General features: G+C 39.3%; 1 protein-coding gene across 1 annotated transcript in view; it reads right to left on the reverse strand.

Annotated features, from left to right (window-relative positions):
* Positions 1-20,444, reverse strand: part of TARBP1 (TAR (HIV-1) RNA binding protein 1) — a 44,527-nt gene extending 24,083 nt beyond the window's left edge. Inside the window, exons 1-13 of the mRNA XM_054394895.1 lie at positions 19,619-20,444; positions 19,436-19,533; positions 18,543-18,612; positions 18,013-18,161; positions 16,917-16,969; positions 15,069-15,166; positions 13,660-13,795; positions 12,300-12,396; positions 11,379-11,468; positions 5,997-6,135; positions 4,287-4,383; positions 3,825-3,997; positions 339-436 (exon numbers count right to left, since the gene is read on the reverse strand). Coding sequence (XP_054250870.1) covers positions 339-436; positions 3,825-3,997; positions 4,287-4,383; positions 5,997-6,135; positions 11,379-11,468; positions 12,300-12,396; positions 13,660-13,795; positions 15,069-15,166; positions 16,917-16,969; positions 18,013-18,161; positions 18,543-18,612; positions 19,436-19,533; positions 19,619-20,444 — 2,124 coding nt within the window. The remainder of the gene's footprint in view (positions 1-338; positions 437-3,824; positions 3,998-4,286; positions 4,384-5,996; positions 6,136-11,378; positions 11,469-12,299; positions 12,397-13,659; positions 13,796-15,068; positions 15,167-16,916; positions 16,970-18,012; positions 18,162-18,542; positions 18,613-19,435; positions 19,534-19,618) is intronic.
* Between the last annotated feature and the right edge of the window lie 209 nt (positions 20,445-20,653).

A 20,653-nucleotide genomic window follows, 5' to 3' on the forward strand; every position in this document is an offset into this window, starting at 1 on the left:
ACAGCAGAAGACAGTCAATAAAGTCAAGTACTAAAAGTGTCTAAACTCCAAACATCTTAGGTCCACAACTGTATTCGTAGATACAATATAGTATGATATGAAACTCATGATTTCTTACTGTATGATTTCTTTATATTTAGAAAGAAATAAGCAATATGGACTACCTACACTAAACAATGCTTGTCAAGACACCTTTTCCATTTCCTGTATTATTACTGTGCTCATTCACAAAAAATTAAAAATTACTTTATAGGTGTTTAAAGATTTAATATGAAAATTAGGAACACTGGTGAAACAAATAAAACACCACCAAAGTATGCTTCATAACAATCACTTACAGTGTTTAACTCATTTGTAGTAAGTTGTCGGAGAATAAATTCAAGAATACTCTCCATGGGTGTCACAAGAGATTTCCAAATAAAAAACAGTACCCCATCTGTGTGAAGAGGGTAGGAGGGACAATGACATTTTCTTAAGAAAATATATTACATTATGCAGATTTAATTAAGTTACACAGTCAAGAGTTATACAGTAGTAAGTATTCAAATGCCTAAGAACATTTTAAAACAGCTCTGTACTCTTCAGCACTCTTTAGTGTAAGACACAGGGCCGAAATAATCCTACTAGGTGATATTCTTTCCTGAGATTTATCATGCACTAGTGAACCAGAAAAAAAAAACCACACAAGTGGTTCAAAGCATAATTTTCCAACTTGAAATGCATGCTTTTGTCCTATTCCAAACCTTCTGCACAAATAGCTTATTAATCAACTTATTATCTAAAAATGAGCAGAAGTTTCCAGATGCAGCAATTAATTGAACATGAAAAAAATGCAGTTAATTTCTAACATATACAGAAGTGAAAATTGTTTTCTTGTTGGCTTTTGATGTTTAGAAGTAACTCAGTTTTGGATAGAGAGTAATCTTGTATTTCAGCGGGGTAGCTTTCAGGCTTAACATTGTAAACAAAAATGCAAAATTGTACCCTGAAATGCAGCACTTTAAGTAAAGGCTAAGCTACAAAGTATACTACATGTGCATAGCATTTCACAAGTGAAAACACAAGTTTATTACACAGGGAAGGTGACATCACTTTGGAAAAACACTTAACCACAAACAGATTTCAATCTGTTCTTCAATATTCTGAACAACCACCCTGTTCTAAAAGTATCGGTCCCCAGTTTCAGTATTTAGGAGAATTAGTTAGCCAAAGGTTGGATTTGCTGGGGTTTTTCCTAAAGCTTATCTTTATGAAATGGAAGAACTTCAAAAGGTAGAAATATAAAGGGACATATTTCCAGAAGTTCAAATCTATATTGCACTTACTTCCAGTGTTCTCTATTAGAATGACTCACTGGACTGCATTTCTAATATTTTATTTGTTTAGAACAGTTTACCTGTGACAGATTATTACCACATTTCATCTTAAGTCACAGACTAAAACACCTTCTGCCATTAAAATTTAGAAATTCTTCAGATAAACATTTTGGACATAAAATCCAATTCACTGCCAATGGCTCCAACACAACCAAAAAAAAAAAAAAAAAAAAAGGCAAAACCTTACTGTTCACAATAGTGAAGCCTACCCACAGAACAGACAGCAAGACTTGTAGAAAAATGTTGCTGATTTCAGTGTGCATTTCAGATGTGTATCCCCAGTGAAGTATTCTTAAATAAGACACTTCCCAATTGTTTTTATTTTTCATTTACAAGCTTAAATTCCTTTATTCTTCTCTCCCATTTGCCATTTGACAAACAGGACATTTCAATTCCATTTAACCAACAGAAACTCTGTACTTTATAGAATTACTCTTCCCAGCCCTCAACACAGCTAATTCTCCTGTGCAGGTGGAAGAAGCACAAGACATTGTAGGAAAAAAATGTAATAAAAATAATCCTTGTTTAGTTTAGCACAAAAGACATAATATTAGAAGTCTAATTCTGAAAGCCTTTTGACTCTACTGACAATGAGCTGTACTGGAGTACCTACAAGGGCATTCAAAAGGAAGAAGATACTGCAAGGCCTTGCCAAGCCTTAAGAACTCTAAGTCAGGTGTCAAAATTCCTAAAGCAGGAGCAAGCCATTACATCTACATTAGCATGTGCATAAGGAAATAAGGCACACAAGGAAATTATTTAGAGTTCAATTCTTGATATTAAAAACTTAGCATGCACTTGCATGCATTTCATCGGATTCTGCTTCAGGCTTGTTCTAGCCTCATGCTATAGACTGAATGTACACTGGCAACTCAGCACATCTTCCAGCTTAGCTTCATTTGAAGAAACCCACTTCAGCAGTTAGAGACCATCTCACAGCTTTAACAACCTGTGTAATTACTACTTAGTATTTCAGTCAAATCGCTAAAATTCAAGAAGAGGGTGAATGTATACAGCACTTTTTAAAATGAGAGTGTTTACTTCAGGAATGCCTTTATACATTGGAGTGGTTTGAAACACTAACATTAACCACTAACAGAAATCATAACTTTACAACATTTTGTACTGTAGGGTGTTACCATCCTGGACAGGGCATTCTGGGTCACTCTCTTGCTTTCCGGGTCTTGAGGGTGCAGGTGCGTTTTTCATTTGTTTTTGTGATTCCAGATGGTACTTTTCCTTTCCCTTTCTTTCTGTTTTTTATATATATATATATATATATACTGATGTAATGTGACACTTTTCTAGTGGAAGAGTAAAATATTCTGTGTAAATCAAGCAATCAAACTCTCCCTGCCTTTTTTTTACCCTCCTTGTCTCATCTCTTGGTAAGAGGGGAGGGAGGAGGCAGGAGGGGAAAGAGGGGAAGAGGCAGGCACTAAAACTGTAACAGACATGAATGCGTTTAGACATCTTTATGAAACACCATTTTTTCCCCACATGAGAATCTAAATATGTAGCCTCCACTCCAAAATTACTCCTGTATTCCATGTTGCAAAAACACTGGGAAAAGAAAAAATACAAAAAATATCTAGCGTATTGGAAACCAAATGCAAAGAACCCTGATGAACCAATTCAGGATGCCAGTTCATGAAAATAATACTGCGATTTTTTCATTTGCTTTCAGGAAAAAAAATTAGGTCTGTTCTGGTTAGCAACTGACCAAGTTGTCACAAAATGAGTGTTAAGAACTCTATAGATGTTGTTCAGACGCTCCTGAAAGGTATGCAAGTTAACACACTCAATCTGTGAGAATTTAAAACACTGACAGATTGGCAGATTTATGCTTAAGTAGGCACCTTTTAACTTCCTTGCTTCTAGCCAAGGTCAAGCTAAAGCAAGTCAGTTAAATATACCAACTGAAATCATGCCTCATACTGAAATAATCAGAGGCATTCTGTATTTTGCAGTCTGAACCGCATTAGTTGATACAAAATTACTTACCAGTCAACTCAGAAAACAGCATGTCCAGGAGAAAAAAATTCTGTACTGAGTGAAGGCTTTAGGTGATCTTTGTGGTAACTAAGCAGGGTTAGGCTAGGTTTGTGTACTAGCTTGTTTCTGAAGTGACTGAATAATTTATGGAACTCATTTGTTGATGAAGCATAGACCTATAAATACTTGCAATATAGTCATGCCTTCCAAATTTTAACTATCTGCTAATCTAATCCTGATGGGTAACAATTGCTTTCTCCAAAGACTTCCACATCTTAAATTTCCAGTCCTTCCAGTCCTGACCCACAGCTAAATTTCACGTATGCCAGATTGTCAACTTTTACCTCTTCCAGGTTAGTATTATTTTGACAATATAGCCTAAACCAGCAAGTATCTTAGTTTCAGTTAGATTACAATTAATACAAGACACAGTATACTGAAGATGTCACTAACCATCTTGCGTATTGGAACATTTTAACGAACGGGTCTGCAATAACTTCAAGAGAAGCTGTAGGCTTTTATCTGTTTTCAGTGTTGGAATGTAAGCATTACTGCCAAGTTTCATCAAGACATCCAGGAGAGGGTTCAAGAAAGTCTCTAGTTCAATCCATTCCTTGTTTTTTCCACTACACAAAAACAAAAATTAAAAAGAAAGAATTCTTCCGAATATCTGCCTTAAGGGCTGAAGTCACGTATGGAAATAAATAGGACATATATCCAAGACACTTAAATATCTTTTAAAATGTTGCTCAGCATGTATGCAGCAACAGTTGGACAAGATCTAAGGAACAACCAGGTTGACAGAAAGTCTATAGAGAAAAATAGACAGCTTCCTGACTTGATCAGGATTCCAACAGATCCTTCAGGAGGGGGTTGAAAAAGAGAGAAATGTACAATAAGGTGTTTCATACTTACCTGTACTTATTCCTCATCTGCTCCACATCTGCAGCCAACAGAATCATTGTTGCAACAAGCTTAGCTTCAAACCAGTCAGGCATAAAGCAATTTTCTCCTGATTAAAGATATTTTAAAGTTTTCCACAGTATTTAAAAAACCTTCCTATTAATTTTTAAAACTTTTGGGCTTATAACTTAAAAATAAATTAGTAGTATAACAACAACTAATGCTAACAAGAGTATTACAAGAATATTTTTCTTTCAATCTGGATACAAACTGAACTCAAACACAATGGTCTTTCACCTGTGCTTTGGAACCTAATCTCATTGGCCTCTATATTGGAACAAATTTTAGGCAGTATATTATATTATGCAGTTGCATATATTATGCAGTAGCTCCTACAGACTTTACTACTGCTTTTAAAAGTACAGTAACATATTCAAATTAAGTTAACAAAAACAAATTCCACTATGCTTTGTCAGAAACATCAGATGTGATTTTGACCAGTTATGTGGTGAACTAAAACAAAAGGAAACAAAAAACCTATTTCTTTTTTCATCTATCTTTTATGCAAAACAACATCATCATACTTATAAAATTGTCTCTTAAATAGTAGTACAGAAGTTAGTTCTAGGGTTTTTTGACTGATACATTTTCAGCTTTGGGAATTTAAAAAGCCAAACACACTTTAGAGCTCCAGTTCTATCAACTGGACATGGTTTATTTATTTATTTCTCTCCTCAGAGCTGCTTCTAAGTTAAGATTTATATCCAACATGGAAATCACAAACATCAGAAATATTTGCCATGGAATTACAGATAAGAAAGATCAAGGACCAAACAAACATTTCAGGAAGGAGTGACAATGTGCCAAAATGTTCAGCAAAGCATTTACCTTGGAACATCAACAGACAAAATTTGCTTCTGACTTCTGTAACAGTAAAACAATCAAATGAAGCTTCCTTAGCTGCAGTAAGCTTCTGAAGCTATTTATCATTAGCAAACTCTGACCTACCTTTTTGATCTCCTATATGTATAATATTTGAAGCGTTCAGTTTTGATGTTTGGCTTCATACAACTATGTAAAATTTTCTACAACTGCAGTACTTGAGCAGCAAATAAGTGAATGCCACACAAAAGTTGTAGTCTGAAAATATCAAATTGCCATTCCTTTCAATGTATCTGAAAAATTCTAAACTGAAGTTATAATTATTTAAAGAATTCACTTCAGAATTTACCTGCACAAAATGAGCCTTCCTTCGTTATAATGTGTGGCAGCTCATCTGCTGCAAGCAGATGTGTAATGAGCTGCCAGGCCACCTAACTACACAGCCTCTGTCTCCACAGAAACAGTTGTTCTACACAGCTCTGCTGAGAAAGGCTGCAGACTCTGTATCTATTCACATTCCCTTGTGCTTTACACTGTCTCTGTAACTTCAACATTTTCTGATACCTCAAAAAAAAGTAACAAAAGAAAGCTAAAGAACAAGCATTAGTGCAACATTACAACTGAATATTAAGGCTTCTCATTAATTCTACAGGACTGTATTTTATGAAGGAAAACTGTAATTAGAAGATAAAGTTCAAACTTAAGAATTGTGAATACAACAAATTAGGTAGAATTTGAGCGGGTACTATATAAACAAATAACTATTCTAAAACTCAAAGGACTGTCATAATTTTGACTACATTTTCTTCAAAATCTTTTATTAATGAACATTTAACTTACTTTCAGATGTTGAGGTCTTAAGGTACTCTTTCACAAGACTTTGTACATACTGACATAATGATGACGACTCTTGACGTTCAGTATCAGAGGTTATGCACTTTCTGAAGCATCCATCATTCACTTGCAACCAACTGCAAAGCTAAATTAAAACCAGTATGTTACTACCAAACCACATTTGCCAGCTTGGTATTGACATTACCAATGCAGCAGCAGCACACTAAAGCACTGTAAACATGAGCTGTTACATCAATAAATCCATGCTGTAAGAGGTCATCACTACAGCTACCCTGAAGCTTAACAGGCTATTCTCTTCTAACTAACACAGAAGAAGTTCTTCTGGACAGTAGTTCAGAGTACCTAAAAAAAGATCATTGGTACCAATACAAGAAAACAGAACAAAACAAAACCAACAAACAAATATAATTAAAATAAAAAACCAACCCACAGCTCTTTAAAATGAGCAAGACCAGTAAAAAAGGCTCAAAAGAGCTTCCCAAAATAAACAAGTAAAAAAGCTTAAAAGAGCTTCCCAAAGTCAAATGTATTCTAGTGAGACTGTCAGGTTTAACTTTTACACCAAAAATCAATGGAAGAAAATTAAATGCACAGTATGCATAACAACAGAACATTGAAAAAGAAAATATCATTAGTTGATGAGGACTGGGTTAAGGAACAGTTAAGCAATCTGGATATTCATAAATCCATGTCACTCCGATCTTCAAAAAGGGTAAGGAGGACCCAGGTAACTATAGACTGGTCAGCCTCACCTCCATCCCTGGAAAGGTGATGGAACAACTTATCCTCGGTGCTGTCCTTAGGCATATCAAGAACAAGAGGGTCATTAGGAGCAGTCAACATGATTTTACCAAGGGGAAGTCAAGTTTGACCGATCTGATAGCTTTTTATGAGGACATAACCAAGTGGACAGATGATGGTAGAGCAGAGGATGTGGTTTCTCTTGATTTCCGTAAAGCGTTTGACACTGTCTCCCTCAGCAGCCACAGCTAAACTGAGGCAGTGTGGTCTGGATGATCAATTGGTGAGGTGGATTGGGAACTGGTTGAAAGAACAAAGTCAGAGAGTTGTGGTCAATGGGACGGAGTCTGGTTGGAGGCCAGTGTCTAATGGAGTCCCTCAGGGGTCAGTACTGGGACCAGGACTATTCAATATATTCATCAATGACCTGGATGAGGGCACAAAGTGCACTGTCAGCAAAATTGCTGAGGACACAAAACTGGGTGGAGTGGCTGACACACCAGAGGGTTGTGCTGCCATTCAGCAAGACTTAGACAGGCTGGAGAGCTGGGCAGGGAGAAATGTAGTGAAGTTCAACAAGGGCAAGTGTAGAGTCTTGCACTTGGAAAGAACAACTCCATGGATCAGTACAGGTTGGGCACTCACCTGTTGCAGAGAAGTGAAAGGGGGAAAAGGACCTGGGGATCCTAGTGGATGGAAGGCTGACCATGAGCCAGCAATGTGCTCTTGTGGCCAAGGCAGCCAATGCCATTCTGGGTTGTATTAGAAGGGATGTGGTTAATAGGTTGAGAGAGATTCTCCTTCCCCTCTACTCTGCCCTGGTGAGGCCACATCTGGAATATTGTGTTCAGTTCTGGGCCCCTCAGTTCAAGAAGGACAGGAAACTGCTTGGAAGAGTCCAGCACAGAGCCACAAAAACGATTAAGGGAGTGGAACATCTTCCTTATGAGGAGAGATTGAGGTAGCTGAGGCTCTTCAGCTTGGAGAAAAGGAGACTGAGGGGTGACTTCATTAATATTTATAAATATGTGAAAGATGGGTGTCAAGAGGATGGAGCCAGCCTCTTCTTGGTGATGCCCAATGACAGGACAAGGGGCAATGGGTGGAAATTGAGGCATAGGAAGTTCCATAGAAACATGAGGAAAATTTTTTTCACTGTGAGGGTGCCAGAACACTGAACAGGTTGCCCAGGGGGGTTGTGGAGTCTCCCTCTCTGGAGATATTCAAAACCATTCTGGATGTGTTCCTGTGTGACCTGGTATAGGTGATCCTGCTACAGCAGGGGAGTTGGACTAGACCTTTTGAGGTCCCTTCCAGCACCTAACATTCTGTGATTCTGTGATTATATTTCTATACAACTAACCAAAAGTTACATTGATGTATTCAGTTGGCTTCAGTCTATCCTATATATAAAATTATTTCTTTGGATTATTTTTTCCCCGTAGTATTTTGCATCTTGCAAAGCCATAAAACATATGTCCTGTGAAAATTCAGAATTTACAATCTTGTTCTACATGATAGGCACATTTTTTTCCCTTTGAGATTACCCTGTGTGGCAGTTTTAGGCTGACGCCTAGGAGGGTTTTCCACAGATTGAGTAGAAAGTGATAGAATGTAAATAAATTACCATTGGAAGAAAAAAAAATAATGATAAATTCTAAATAATCCCATTGGTCTGATAACTAACAAAGTTAGTTGTATAAGCCATCTTTCTCTCTTTCTTGGTTTCTTCGCTCTAGGAGATACTAGCTGGCTGCTTCTGCTGGTGTGCTGACCTCAGCTGCATTTCTTTATTGTGACTATGTACTAACAAGCTACTCTCAGCTCTTCTCTTTCTGTTTTCCCTTGTACAGGAGTTGAGGTGGGGGAAACTGTTGGTAACCCCCTGGTTTTGTCCAGGGGGCTTCTTGTGCTGTTCATAAATTGTAAATATGTGTAAATATTGTATATTTTGTACATATTCATTGCATTTCATATTTCTAGATTTTAGTTTTGCTTCTAAAGATAGCTTCATTTGCTTTCAGCTGAGCGGGTCTGACAAATTTTATGTTGGGGGGTAATTCTCTCAAATTAGTTGGGGGTAATTTCAACCCACCACACCCTGTTATTTCTGCCAGTGCTGGCTTCATCCAAACAACATGCAAGTCAGAGGCAGGTCTTACACAATTTTTTTGGCCTGTATACTAGTCCTAGTATTGTATTCAGTCAGGATCCACTTGAACAGTACTTTCAAAACTAAAAGAAGGGAAAACGTGAGCCATACTAGGAGACTAACCCTCTTGTAACAGTGTAAGAGCTGAAATCCCCCTCCCACACCAACAATAACCAGCCTAGCTCCGTCTGGAAGCAAATGAAGCTCTATTTTACAGGTAAAACTACAATCTATGATGAAATGCAATGAATATGTACAAATATACACTATTCACAACATTTACAAATATGTACAATCAACAGAAAAGCACAACTAAGCCCCCTTGGGGCCCACCAAAAGAGAGGGGGGGCCATGATTCTTTTTCCTCCCGCCCGCCCCCCCCCTCCCCCCCGGCCCGAGCAGGCAAAGGGGAAGAAAGCCAAGAAGCAAAGAGAGGTTTGTTAGACTTAGCTCGTCAAGGTCAGTATGTTATCTTCAGCCAGGAGAGAGAAGAAGCAGGCAGACTGAGACAAAGATGGACTGCGAGACTGCCCGACGGCCCCACTGTCCCGTATCTTGTTTAGAGTAGTGGTTCTTACACATTTCTACCTCTCCAATGGAAGTGTTTAGAATAATCATTATTTTGCTTTCTTACACCCCATAGTGATTTATTTACATTCTTTCACTTTCTCTGGTCAAACTTTGTGAAGAAAAATTAAAAAAGACAGTCTTAAAACCATCATATCCTCTAAAGATAAAGCAAACATAAAATAACATTCTTTTCTATCAAATTAAATTTTACAACAGATAGCTAAGGGAAAATGAGACTGAAGTAGCCATTAAAGGAATATAATATACAGAAATAACTGCCTGTAGAAACTGATGAACAAAAGCACCTCTATTTGAGAAAAGCCCAAGTCATGACTGTTTGGGTTCTATAAGGTACCTTGCTTCCCACTCTCTCCATGGAGTTACCATATAGAGGAGTGAGCATGGATCCCTGATGGGAGAGATTAAAGAGACTAACACAAGGTTAGCAATAGTAATTTTAGTTCATACAAGCATGACAAAGCACACAGAAGACTCGGACTGTGATAGGGACACAGAAGCCTCTTAAAGGACAAGTATTCAGAGATCAAAAGTCTAAGAAAGACCAGATTCTAATCTGCATTTCAGTATGGTTACACCCAACATCTGCAAAACCAGGAAGCTCAATGAATTCTGGCATACAAGCTCTGAGTTACAAAAAGCTTCTGCCTTTAGAAAGAACTTTTTTTCTGCAGAATTCAGCATTTCTGCATGAAGAAAATCACATTTTTGCTCTTCATCCACCTTAAAACCCTTCCAATTCCAATCTGAATCCTTCCAGTTCAATAGCTTCTTTACAGTTAACATTAGCATCTTCCTAACTTTAATAATCACAGCTTTCAAGTGAAACATAAATCCATCAGGACTCCACATCCGGAAATTCCAGAAATTACCAATGCAGAAGTAGCTAACTATTTAAATATTAATTTAGCAGTGATAAAACATGTATTTGTAAAGGTGGTGAACAATTGTCCTGGAAGAGGCAAAACCAAGTCAAACCTGCTTTGCCACTACCCCCTCTTCGCTTCCCCTGTCCAGGGAGAGGTGGAGAAGCAGAAAATAGGCAGATGCCATCAAGTCTGGCTGAAGGGTGAGAGCTAAGCCCTGTGCTTCACATGTTTCACGCAGCCTGAAACACGTGCGACTGCCTGCTTGAGCAGTTTGCACACTGTACAGCATTTTGAGTTGATTGGCTGAACTTAAAAAGCTAATCTCTGCCATTGGGCTGTTTAATTTTCAAAAGGGGAATTTATAGGGGACGATTAGAAAAGTCCGCACCTCTCATTAGTGGATTCCTGACTGCGGTGAGGACCTGCGTGTTCCTATCCTGTCTTCAGGGCAAACAGCTCTTTGTTCCATCAGCCATGTGTTCCAGCTACAAAGCTCTTCAGTAGCAGCTCGCTCTCTCACATTTCCTCTGTTTTGAGATTTACTGTTTTGGATTTTTATTGCCCTTGGATGACAAATCACAGCTCCAGGTAGCATACTATCCAGCAAAAGTTCTGCTGAATAACAGCCCAGCAGTTTTGTGAGTGACTTTGGCTAATTTTCCTAATAATTTCGAAAAGGTTGGCATTACTATTACTTGGCTCCATTTCTAAGCTGAAGGGTCCATCTCATGACCTAAGTTGGCATTACAGTTCATTGTCATGTATGTAAGACTTTTCCTCTTTGTTCCTTTTAATTTCCAAGTTTCTGATTTTCCTGACTGTATTCTACCATGTTATTAATACCTTTTGCATGTAAATACCTGCCATTGACCGGGCTAACAAACCTAATTAATTAATTTGGGATAAATTTTTTATATTTAATAAATCATAATTAGTATTTTTGTAATATTCCCATCTTATTAATTCTCATAAAGCATAACAACGTTTGATGAACATAAAACTAGCTTCAGTTCTCACCTCCATCCATAACATAGTATCTCTCCTTAGGGACTCCTCTGGTCTAAGTGACAGAAGAAAGCTTGAAAATTCTGGAAGGGAGACTTTGTCCTGCAGAAATTAATCAAGATACAGTAATTGCCAATGTAATACGCAACAGACGGTATCTGTAAAAGACAAGAAATTTTCTTTCCTCTGGCAAAAGTTTCAGGAAAGTAAATTATTTTTTTCCTTTCCATGACAGACTCATTTTTGCCTCTTCAACTTACCTTTACCAAGGAACGCAATTTTATTTTACCAAGTATTAAAATCTACTTTAAAGTAGTACAATTTGGTGAAGACACCTTTTACATGAATGATTAGGAGTCACTGATAGTCACTATTTCTCTATTTCCAAAACAAAATTCTGCTCAGGTAAGTTTATAGCTGTAACACACAACATGGAAGACTGTCTACTCATCTAGAAAGCAAGCATGTTGTAAGATAACCAAACATCAATACTTCAACTACTGAGTAATTAAAGGTCTTTTAATTTCAACATTAATGGTGGCTTCATCACTCTAGTATTATGGAATACTTTTATTCTTTTAAGTATTTCAGGAAAGTCCATTTAGTTTTCACCTGTTAAAACTCAAGTTTTACAGTGGATATAACAAGAAGATACTATTATGTGACTACTGCATGAAAACTCTACAAGAAAAGATCAACTAATAACACGTAATGAAAAAATCTCTTATGAAAAGCAAACGGAAGCATATCCATACTTACACAGCACATTTTTTAAAGCAGTCACTAAAAATAAATTTGAATTCAATGAAATCGGTTTTTCCGTGTTGTATTTAGCAAATTTTTAAATATTGTTGACTCTGTAAAAATGTTAACGTCTATTTCACCAGGAAGAAAATAAGGCAAAACCAAAAGTCCCACAAAAATCGAACTCACCACATCTGTCAAATGCATAGCTGTTTGAAGAAGATAGCACTGAGCAGCTCCACGCAACAAAATCTGATGTGTAATCATTGTACACTGGAGGACATCTCTGAAAAGAGGTAAAATAGGGCATACACTTAGGAATTTTATACATTTACACGTATTTGGTAATTACTAACCATTTTTAATGTGTTGACAGTATTTAATACACATTCTTACTAACACAATCATTGACTGATCAAAGACTATACAACCCAGAAGCAAGACTACTGCTATATGTACTTTCAAAAACTGGTATTAAAACATGGATAAGCATATACCTGACAGGGGAGGAAGCAAAAGAAAACTAAAGGCATAATACCCACGATTACATTTGTTAAAACTGGCAATATTTATAACCATAGCAAATACAGAGATACAATGTTTGTCAGCACAAAACTGAAAGAAATCTCAAATTATCTTTTATCAGAGGTGTATTTGACTGTGTATTTATCTGATATTCCTTCAACTATCAGTAAACCAGAGTAATGACTGATTTTTCATGATTCTAGGAAGTGAAAGCAGGCACTAAGGAAACATCAGTGTGATTAAGGACAATAAGCATGCCAAGAACATTTATCTAGCCTTTTATTTACAAGTCTTTCAGTTCTCAGTTTTGTATGCTTTCCCCTTGACACAACGATAGCTGGAAAATATTAGGAAATACTTCTTCACAGAGGGTTATCAAACACCGGAATGGTCTGCCCCAGGCAGTGGTGGATCCCTGAACATCCCTGGGGATGTTCAAGCAGCTTGTGGACCTGGCACTTAGGGACATGGTTTAGTGTTGACCCTTCAGTGTTGGGTCAAGGGTTGGACTGGATGATTTTTGATGTATCTCCCAACCAGATATATTCTGTGATTCTGTGAACTGCCATTAAACAGGGCTTTAATACAATTACAAGAAAAGGAAGAAGTCTGGTATATATTAGTTAGGAAATATGCAACACCAGGGAAAAATGATCATAGAATCATTTAGGTTGGAAAAGACCTTAAAAATTATCGAGTCCAAGCCATAACTCTATTCTACCACCAAGTTCACCACTAAGCTATAAAACTAGTATTCTGGCATGATGCCAGAAAAAAAATTTAAAAAGCAGTGACAAAGGTCAGAGATGTGAAACTCTCATTTTTAAGTCATGCAGAGCTAATAAATACATTGGTTCTTAAATTGCTTTCTTCTGCAAATTCAACAACGGAGAACTTTCCATTCCCATACACAGGCATTACATCCTCTCAGAAGTAAAAAACGTGAGTTAAATCCTGGATCTGCACATTCAGCACATTTCTTCAGAAAAAAGTCTGTAAGGGCACAACACAGTGTGCATTTTACCTTAAAGCTTGAAGTCCTTCAACACCCAGTACTTTACATGCAGGGATATGGGCCAGAGCCATAGAAAGAAACAAAATGGGAACAGCACACCAATGTCTAGTAGTCATCTTCTGAATGAATTTTAACAGGAAACTACCTTAAAGTAAACAAAACAAACCTTAAAATAAAAGTAAATAAAACATAATCCAGAGTGATTTCTTGTTCTCCAATGCATTTAAGTAACATAGACCCCAATAGAAGAGTGTTATAATCACTTCTGAAAATTATATGAGAGACAATAGAATTATTTCCTAATTATCTCAAGCAAAAAAAGTACATTAAAAAGCAGTCTGTCAATAAGGTTAACATGGTAAGGAGATAACCAGGAATAAACCTAACTTTGGCTTTAGTGACCTGAACTGATCACACTGTTTTGAGTATAGACAATGGCTTTAAGCAGCTACTCAGTTTGTGTGAAGGCAGATCGAAGCACGTTGCAAAACCTGTTTAATGGATGCTGGCATAGGCAAAGCAAGCTTCAATAAGACACCACAGTTACAATTTGTATAAATTGGTCACCCTATCTTAGGGCTACCAATCACAGACCCTCTATTTTGTGATAAAATATATGTCTTGTGATAGGCCAGAGAAATAGGATATCTATGGCATTAGAAGTATGTAAGGTGTTTCCCACAGATATGGGAAATATGTATGGTGTACCCATAGATAGAGGGTACTGAACAGAATTGGTTTCTACCCTTATATAATCCAATTAGACCACATATTAAATTCTGGTCTATCAAATGTTGCTCCTCCTTTTCAGCCTACACTAGCACCAAAATCTGAACAAATCTTCCTCCATCCAACCTCACAATCAAAGAATCCTTTTTCAGCTTCTTAAGCACTTGGTCTGACTCATCTGAATGCCTAACTACACGGGCTGTGACTATCGTGGCAGATCGTTTGGATTTGTTTGGGGTATTTTAAGCTAAAAAAAACCCCAGCGCCCACAAAACAAAAAGACCTCCAAAAACACCCAAAAGAAACAACCAAATGAACAGTTCTAAAGGTTTTGCTCAGCACAGCATTATCGACACTGACGTATAAAGAAAAAAAAAATCAGCTAATACTCTTCACCTTCAGAACTAAGGAGTTGTGTTTTGGGTTTGGTTTGGTTTTGTAGAAAAATACAAGCCTGCTTGTTTGCCCTTAAAACAAATTTGTAGTTTAATAGTGCAGCATCCCTCAAATCTTCTGAAGATCTCCCTCCTCTGTGGAAATTCCACTTCCACAAGAAGAACTACTCCTTTTTTCTCTCAAGTAATGCATTGAAATAGTGGTTAATGTTTAGGCAAGATACAGAAAATGTGTCCATAGTTTTTATTTGGTTATTTTATTTTAAAAAAGCTAACAGCGAAATTGAAATATACCTTTTTCTTCCTCTGGAAGACACATGAGATAAGTAGCCAAAAACTTCTGTAGCCTCATTCCCAAGGGTGGACAGGCTCCCATTAACTGACCTGGTGTCCTGTTGGGTTTTAAAACACCAAATACACAATTGGCATGTTAAGAGCTACAAGTAGAATAGACCCTAAACAAACCCCAAGTGCAGTTCAGTGGTTAATTCACTGCAGAGACTGCTTAAACAGACCATAGAGATGGAGTGCATCGGCTTGTGTCCCCTCCACTTATCACAATATTCCAACAGCACCAAGAAACGCAGCATCCAGAAAACACAGAGAAGATGGGGATAGTCACAACAGCATGACTCTCCCTGGCCACCTACAAGAACAGGGTGGCAGCACACTTAGGCATTCAAGTGCTGCCTCGAGTCAGGTTAGTGAAAGCACCTTGCACTGAGTCCATGGTAAGAAACAGCATTGTCAGTTCAACCCTGTGCCCACACTCACAGAAGGACATAGGCCTCAGAGAAGGCTGCAAAGGCCTCCCAGACAAGATTAGTATGCAGTGCAGGGATGGGACCAGCCAGATCCATAGACAAATTACCTACACAAGTGTGCTAGGGAGCAAGGATTTCTCCCTGTTAAAAGTCTGTATAAACAAAACCACTGACCAGCACAGGTTTTAAGTGAGGACACAAGAAATTCTCCATGAGACCAACGGAGACAGCCTGTGTCCTATTAGAAGTCTCAGAATTCTGGCTATCAAGGACTAGCATCAGTCATGAGATTTTACAGTTTTCTCTCATACTGGTGATAAGAACCATGACAACTTTGTGTATTCTTGGTATACTCAAACATGAATATGCTAACACATTTCACCAGAAATATAAAAGCTAAGAGAAGATGTTACGAAGTATGAATCCAACACAGCTCTAATATACACATCGAAAATATTCAGCACTTGCTTCAACTTCTGACTTCCCAGTTGTGAAACTCCATGGAAAACCTACTGCAGCCAGCTGAGACGACAAATGTAACTGCCCAAAGAGGTCACATTCATCATCACGTTTAAAGACATTATTTTGACCACACCTTATCCAGACTCACCCAATCCAAACTGACCACCATTTCAATGAACAGCAGTCATATTTACCCCTTCTTCATCCACCACCCAAAAAAGTGGATAAGGAGACAGTGTCAAATTTTCTAGCTGCCTTGAGTGGCTACTCAAGGGTCCTCCAACATCATTCTGAACAGTTACAAATCGCAGCTGAATTGTCCAACCCACAGCATATAGCATTCCCCATTCTCAGTACTCATCATGCAACTAGCATAAAGGACTGAATACCATCTCTACACTGTGTAGCAACTTGCAACTCCCCAAACCTTCATCTCTTCTGTATCTATACAAAGAGAGGCCACTGTCATCTGTTGACATCTTGTAAAAAAGTATTTTTTCCCAAAATGTAATCAGGCACTTTTGAAAAAACACTTCAGTCAGTTATGAATTTGCAACAATTAGAGTAGCCATTTCTTTACGTGTGCCAAGAAAATCAGAAAATTTTAAAAAATTACTTCACTAAGTTACTTATTTATCATATCCCAATTTTCAAATTAGAGTTTCAGTGCTAGGTATAAAATAGGAGCTTGAGGCATCTCTTATGTTGCGATCACTAGGATTAAATTGAATCTGCTCCATCTTACTCACAGACGCCCACCTTTACTGAACAACTCCTTACCTGTTGGGGAGTTTTAGAAGCACCATCTGCTTAATGTATTTTCCTTTATCCAAGATTTTACCCATGTACTTAAACCACTATTATCAGAATACATTTTCAATAATCAATTAATTAAAAAAAAAAATCAGTGGCTTACCTGCTATAGAAGGCACTTTCTGAGAGGGCATCCATTAATGGTCCAATAACAAACTGATAAAAGTAAACAAGAACAAAAGTTAAATGTACATTTGCAAGGCACCGTTATGTTGCAACAAACTAGATTTATTTTACCAAATTTTAAAGTTTGGTCAGAAATTAGAGAACGCTCTTGCTAGTAGTAGAAGCAAAGAGAGGAGGAAACAAGGGAAAGCAGGAAAATAAACAAGCAAAGCAATTTTTCCACTAGGAACACTGTGAAATGTACCTATTGAAATGCACCTTTCACATAGCACTATGAAAGGTGCAGGCAAGTAAGAAAGCATTTTGGGAAACAGATGGAGAGAAGATATTTGAACATGAAATAAAAGACTAGTGGCCAATACAAGTAGAAAGACTTAGGGTATGTTTCAAGGTTGCTGAATTTCAAGTTAATTATCAAGAGGGATAATTCATGCAAATCAGGAATGTTAACCACTGAGGGCAACACTACGAAGGAGCAAAGGAAGAAATAATTCTATAATATAGTTCATTCCTTACTAAGGTGTAGGCTTGCAAGGGAGTCAATCTATATATGATTTCTTCCCACGTATGGAGCATTTTAGTGTTGCTTTTAAAGGGATACAATAACATACTGATCATACTGCAGAGCCATTCTTCTCCTCACAGGGTTATCTAGCAAGCAGACAGCCTTGAAGGCTGTTGACCAGTTTTACCCAAAACTCTGTTCAATCAGTTAATGAATAATTCTGAAGAGGTTTGTGGGGCTCTGAATATCTGGACTATCAATCACCCCTCTGAAAATTTCACTTCTGGTAACAGATCTCAATAAATTAGAAGCCAATTTTTTGACTAGAGAGTATTAGATTGAAATATGGGCATGAATGACTGCACTCAAAAATGCACTGCCTCTAGCCTGGCCGTTTTTCAAATAACCATGTATTTGACACCACTTACAAATACTGCCTTCACTTGGACCGCTAAGCAAGAGCGTATTTTTACAGAAAGTGTCTAATTACACACTACCAAGACAAACAGTCTTAAGATGTATTACAAATCAGAATCTCTGTTCTGGTAAGTAACAGTAACACCCTTACCTCAGAAAAATCAAGTGAATTTGGAAGATGCTTTGTCTCATAAAGCTCCAGAAAATGAAGAATTCCTTCCTTTGTCAGTGTTTTATTCTCACTCTCAAACATTCGTTTATACATGCACACATGCCACGAGGGGTGAAACAACCAACAACCTGTTATAAACACAAATTCTTCTAAACTGACAGAGAAATCACAGTGACTCAGGACTCATCATATTTATTCTCTCCCTGCTCCAATGAGTTGGTGTGTTTCTTTCCACTTTTTAACAGAACTGTACAAGTGGCTTGGCTCATATGACCCACCCCAAGAATCTCTGGCTTCATTTTGTTTTCACATTATTAAAAGTAAAGTGAAGTTGTAAAGCAAAACATGGTGGGAAAAAGACTATTTAATTGTGTTTGCTGTTGGGAAAAATATTTCCAGAACACAGAGCAAACAGTAAGCATATGCTAAGATTTCTTTTTCTCGGAGTAAGGCTTATGCACGACTTAACTGCCCAATATTTAAATATTTCAGGAAAAGTGACACCTTACCTTTTTCCCCAGATAGAGCATGCTCATATAAACTGTTTAGTTTTGGCAGTACTGGCTTTATGACATGGATCTGAAATGAAAGTAGTGTAAGTAGTCAGTTTATATCTCAAACTTAGGAACTGGCATTTATTCATGGGCATTTATTATCAATAGAAATGTGAATTTATTATCAATAGCATTAATATATCATTATGACAAAACAACTCCACTTAAATAAACTTGCCACCTCTGTGCAATAGATCCCAGCTCTTAGTATGTAACAACTGTTTAGCACTGAAAAAAAACTGATACTTGCATGCTACTGTATCATAACAACAATACTTCCCAATAACCAACTGCTCTACTCATCAAAATTATAATAAAATATTAAAAAATCTCTAAAATTAAACATTTTGGTAAATATTGTTTCGGTTACAAGACAACTATGTACAAAATAACTACAAAGAGGTAGTCACACAACTGGCAAATAAAACCATGATACAAAACAATTATGGAACCCCCAGCTCTATAGGAATCGGATGAGTACACTGGACACTCAAACTGAAAAATGCCCATCCAAGGCTGTAAGTGCTGTACCATACCAATGTCATTCCCTCCAGCAAGGGCAGGTTATTAAATTCCAAGAGCCCAATTCCTATTAAGAAAGGTCACCACAGTTTTTCTTATTCCAATACACTGCTTTAACCAGAATCGCTCCAAAGGTTGATAGTTCTGAATTTATTCTGAATTAATTACACATCATGTGTTTTAAATATTGAAACTTCCTGTGAATCCTTAATTCAGTATCATCAATAACCAACACGAGAATTTTATTTGCCTGATAAAAACATTTACAGTGTATGTGCCAGCACAAGGTACCACAGATCCCTACGATCAGTATACGGTGATCCTACCTGGTTTCCCTCCAAAGTTTCCATTATCAAAATGTAAGTTTCCCAAAATTGCAGAAGTTTCTCAGTCTTCTCAGCAGACCACCAAAAGAGACTCGATTCTAACAAAAAGAAGAGTAAGTTTCCCTCCGCTGTGCAGCCCGGGCGGAGCCACGCTCCCCGCTCTCGCACCCCGACCCACCGTACCGTCTCCGCCGTCCGTGGGGCAGCGCAGCTCGGCGCGCTGGCTGCCGCTGAGATCCAGGGCTCGCATCAACAGGTACCGAGCCCGCTTCCGGCATAGCGCGTCCCGCTCGGTCAGGCCCTCCTGCACCACCCGCCAGAACCGCGGACAGAGCCGCGCGTCCAATGCTGACGGGACCTGAGGCAGCAGCGCACCGGCCAGTGCACTCAAAGCCAGTAGCACCCGCCCAGTCTGAGGCGCCTCCCCGCCGCTCAGCAGCCCCTCCCAAACGCGCCGCAGGGCCACCTCGTTGCCTCCCAGCGCCGGCAGTAGCCGCCCGGCCACTAGAGAGGCCACAGCCTCCTCACTTTCCTCCTGCACCAGCGCCAGCGCCGCTGCCACGCACCGCGCTACCAGCGCTGGCTCCTCCAGCCGCGGCGCCGCCGCGACCAGCGCCTCCACCGCTGCCTCCGCGCCCGCCCCGCCGCCCGCCACCAGCTCCGTCAGGGCGTCGCGCGCCAGCCGTGCCGCCAGCTGCGCCCCACAAAGCTGCACGCAGTGCCGCAGCGCCCCCCGCGCCGCCCGCGCCAGCTGCAGCCGCTCCACGCAAGACCCCGCCGCCCCTTCCCCGCCGCGCAGCAGCGGCCGGCACCGCTCCAGCGCCACCTCCCAGGCCACCCGCTGCAGAGCTTCGGCCTCGTCCGGCGGCAGGCTGCCCGCAGCCAGGCGCTGGAGCAAGAGGCGCAGCGCCTCCGCCCGCTCGGGGGAGAGCGGCGCGCAGAGGGCCCGCAACAAAGCGCACAGATTTCCGCATCGGTCCAGCAACGCGTCGGCCAGCACCACCTCCATCCTGCGGGAGGCGGGGGAGGCGGGGAGGGGGTGGGTGTGGAAAGAGGAGCGCCGCGCCTGCGCAGGCGGGCGGGGTCCGGACGGCTTGTGCGTGGCCCGCGGTGGCGCCCTGCCTCCCGAGGCGGGAGCAAGTTGGGTATCTCCGGCGTGGATCTGTTGATCCGTGAGCTGTGTTATGGGCAGATAGGTCCTAGAAATGAGAGTTTTGT

The sequence above is a fragment of the Indicator indicator genome, chromosome 2, assembly GCF_027791375.1.
Source record: "Indicator indicator isolate 239-I01 chromosome 2, UM_Iind_1.1, whole genome shotgun sequence".
In the NCBI taxonomy this organism is placed as follows: domain Eukaryota; kingdom Metazoa; phylum Chordata; class Aves; order Piciformes; family Indicatoridae; genus Indicator; species Indicator indicator.